A 3,652-nucleotide genomic window follows, 5' to 3' on the forward strand; every position below is an offset into this window, starting at 1 on the left:
AGAGGAAAATTGACATAGCTTTTTATTCATAAGCTCTACCTTGTAATAGAGTATTTAATCCTCAAAGAGTAAACCCTTCTAGCCACTTCCCATCTAACATATCTCACCAACTCACACCTACACACCATTTCTTTCTCTTCCCATGTCAATTGCCTATAAAACATTACAAACCCATCTAAATCCTCATTAAAAGGTTCACCTTTCTTGCTTCATTCAACCCCAAAATGATCATCATCATCAATTCACCATAACAAGAAATTCAACATTTCTAACATCAATTACTTAAAAACAAACAAATTCCCCCTTTTATTTACAAAAATTAATAAAAAACCCTTAAACCTAATATTATTATTATTATTATTTTTAAGGATAATTAGTTTAATATAAAGTGAGTAAAATTATAAAAATGGGGAGGTCCCCATGTTGTGAGAAAGCACACACAAACAAAGGAGCATGGACAAAAGAAGAAGATGATAGATTGATAGCATACATAAAATCTCATGGTGAAGGATGTTGGAGGTCTCTTCCTAAGGCAGCTGGTTTACTGCGTTGTGGTAAAAGTTGTAGACTTCGTTGGATTAATTATTTGAGACCTGATTTAAAGAGAGGCAATTTTACTCCACAAGAAGATGATCTTATTATCATGTTGCATGGTCTTCTTGGTAACAAGTGAGTTCTCACATCCTTGAACATACTTTGTTTTTATTTACCAAAAGTCGATATTCTTGTCTAAGACGGGCGTATCTGTCTTAAACTTAATGATATACTTTTGAGACAAAAATAAAAATGTCTAGGATTAGCAAAAAAATTGTTCCATCCATCTATCGGATAAGATGTTTAACCTGTTTTATTCTTATGATGGATATGTCTGTCTTAGGAGAGACTCACGGTTAACTGTTAGGTGTTAATTAAACATGAATTTTGTGAGGAAGTAGGTTATTGGGGTTGGTACGATGTTTTGAATTATTATTTTTTAAGTTTATAATATTTGGTTAAAAAAATGTTGTTGAGGAATTTCTAACTTTGATATCTTCCCTAGTTTAAGGTCATAAATTAAATATTTTTACTTTGTTACCTTGCCTAGTTAAGGTTACAAGTAAGTTAGTAAGACCCTACATATCTAGGTTTTAAACAATATTGTCGGATTAAGACGGTTTTAAACAAAACTAGCTGAACTTACATTTTTGGACTAATGGTCTTGGTATGGTAATTGTTGAAATAATTTTGGGATATAAATTGAGCTAGTAGAGAGTCTAGAGACTAACTAATTTATTAGCACTAGCATTAGACTAATGGAAATTAATTTGTGGGTAAATTTATAGGTGGTCGCTAATCGCGGGGAGATTACCGGGAAGAACAGATAACGAAATTAAGAATTATTGGAACACCCATATCAAACGAAAGCTTCAAAACAGAGGAATTGATCCTGTCACTCATAAACCTCTCAATGAAGTTTCACCTCATCCAAATTCTTCTTCGACGACGACAACAACAATGACGACGACGACAATCTCATTTTCAGCTCCAATTACAAACCTCAAGAAAGAAGAAATCTTGGAACTTAATGATGAGAAAATGTTATTTCATCAAAAAGAAATTAAGGAACCAAAATTAGAGAAATGCCCTGATTTGAATCTTGATTTGAGAATTAGTCCTCCATGCCAAGGGAATTCCGGGGATTTAAATATTGTTGAGTTTAGTGGTAGCAAAAATAATGGTGTTGGTATTTGCCATGATTTCTTAGGGTTGAGAAACAATGGTTCTATGGAGTTGAGAAGTTTGGAGATGAAGTAAACAAATTAGAGAAATTTTCACATTTGAAACTTGATTTGATTAGTTTTGTTAAGCTTACTTAGTGGTGGAGCCATGTAGTTAAGGGGCCGGGTCGAAAAATTTCAACGGATGTGAACGAGTAATGACATGATTGAAAAATTTCGAAAATTTAACCAAAATATTGGAAGTTTTTAATGTTCAGCTGGGGTGAGTGTCGCTGCTAACCCTAAGCGGCTAAGCTCCACCGCTGCTTAGATGAGGACGAATGTGAAAAAGAGATTTGTGATAATACTTATAAATCCTTCTAATTCTCCATGTAATCACGTCTCGAATGATTAGTAACTAATATTATGTAAATTCTTACATGAATATGACTCGTGAAAAACTATTTTCAAGAAACTAATTCATTGTTCATTATAAGTGTATCACGCTAGCATGTTTTAAATTTTGCTATTCCTTATACATTTGTTAATACATTTCATTACTATCTACGAATGGAACCCAAAATCTCAAAGGTACGGTAGATAATTTTAGATTGTTTGTTACGCTCTGAATTTGGAGCAAAGATCCTCTCCATTTCTTTCTCTCCATTTCTTGTCCATTTCTTCTCACATTACAATATAATATTACACATTTTTTTTCTATTGCATTTTTTCTTTATTTATCGATTGAAAACATGGACCGTTAAATCGCCGTGAAATGAAATCTTGACCCTTGATAAGAAATGGACCCTCCATTTCTTTTAAGAAATGGAGAGAATCATAATTGCTGAATTTGCTACCAACTCAATATTATATAATGTGAATCTTGAATCTACCTCAACCAATTCATATACAATTTGTTGCAATTCAAAAAAAAATCCAATTAAAGTAACATAAACATTGTTTATACTTCTAGAAGATAGAATTATAGGTGCAACTTACCCTACAAAAGACAGTAATTGTGAACCGTTGGAGACTACACTCCACTGAAAAAATCAGGTCACTTTCCAACAACCTACTCTCTCATTTTTTTGTTGGATCTTATGGAGTTAGGTACACAATTGGAAGCTTCTCCTCATATTTTATTCTTTACAAAAAGTTCAAATCTTACTACTCTATCAAGTGAGTATATTGCTACTACTCTATCAATTGTTTAGTTTACTAAGGTTAGTATATTGCTACTAATTTGGTACTTGATAATTGCAATTAGACCTAACAAAATCAACCTGATTGAATGATCATCTTTTTGGATTCAAATATAATCGTTGGATCCGAGTCACAACTCACAACCAACGAGCCAAACATCAAACTCGGACCTCGGTTATTGAAATTATGATATCTCGTCCACAAATCGTAATATCCGTACTCATAGACCAATACACATCATTTCAACTTATTTCAATCGCACTCGTATATTTATGGAGTTTTGAAAGGGATTCTCATAATAAACACACTCTACTAGTATGAGTGTTATCAATCTATTTTAAGAACTCAATCAAAGAGATCTTAATTTAGTGATTAAGATATAAAGGTATACTGACAATACATTACAGATTTGAATCCCCCACTCTCATATGCCATACTGACCTTATGCCTAGCTCATTTGATACCAATAAAACTCTTCTGCACTTGTAAAAACTTAGTTAATTTCATAACACGGATTATGATCCTCTCCATTTCTTTTAGGAAATGACGAGTCTATTTCCCCTTTATTTTTATGCATAAGTTTCAAACCGTTAATTATTACCAAAATGTGATTATCATGACCATTGAAAGAAAATGGACCCTCCATTACTTTATAAACTCCATAAACACATAATAATTATTACAAAAATCACCTCACAACTTTTTTCTATCCTTAAAAAGTTCAATTAATTTTGCTTTAGACGGATATATCT

At 32.3% G+C, this 3,652-nt stretch overlaps 1 protein-coding gene across 1 annotated transcript; it reads left to right on the forward strand.

Annotated features, from left to right (window-relative positions):
• LOC141648301 (myb-related protein 308) lies at positions 1 to 2,268 on the forward strand. The gene is made up of 2 exons (XM_074456844.1): positions 1 to 669; positions 1,323 to 2,268. The coding sequence occupies exons 1-2, from the start codon at positions 407 to 409 to the stop codon at positions 1,792 to 1,794; spliced, it is 735 nt and encodes a 244-aa protein (XP_074312945.1). The 5' UTR covers positions 1 to 406; the 3' UTR covers positions 1,795 to 2,268.
• The last annotated feature ends 1,384 nt before the right edge of the window (positions 2,269 to 3,652 follow it).

This window comes from Silene latifolia, chromosome 3 (genome assembly GCF_048544455.1).
Source record: "Silene latifolia isolate original U9 population chromosome 3, ASM4854445v1, whole genome shotgun sequence".
NCBI lineage: Eukaryota > Viridiplantae > Streptophyta > Magnoliopsida > Caryophyllales > Caryophyllaceae > Silene > Silene latifolia.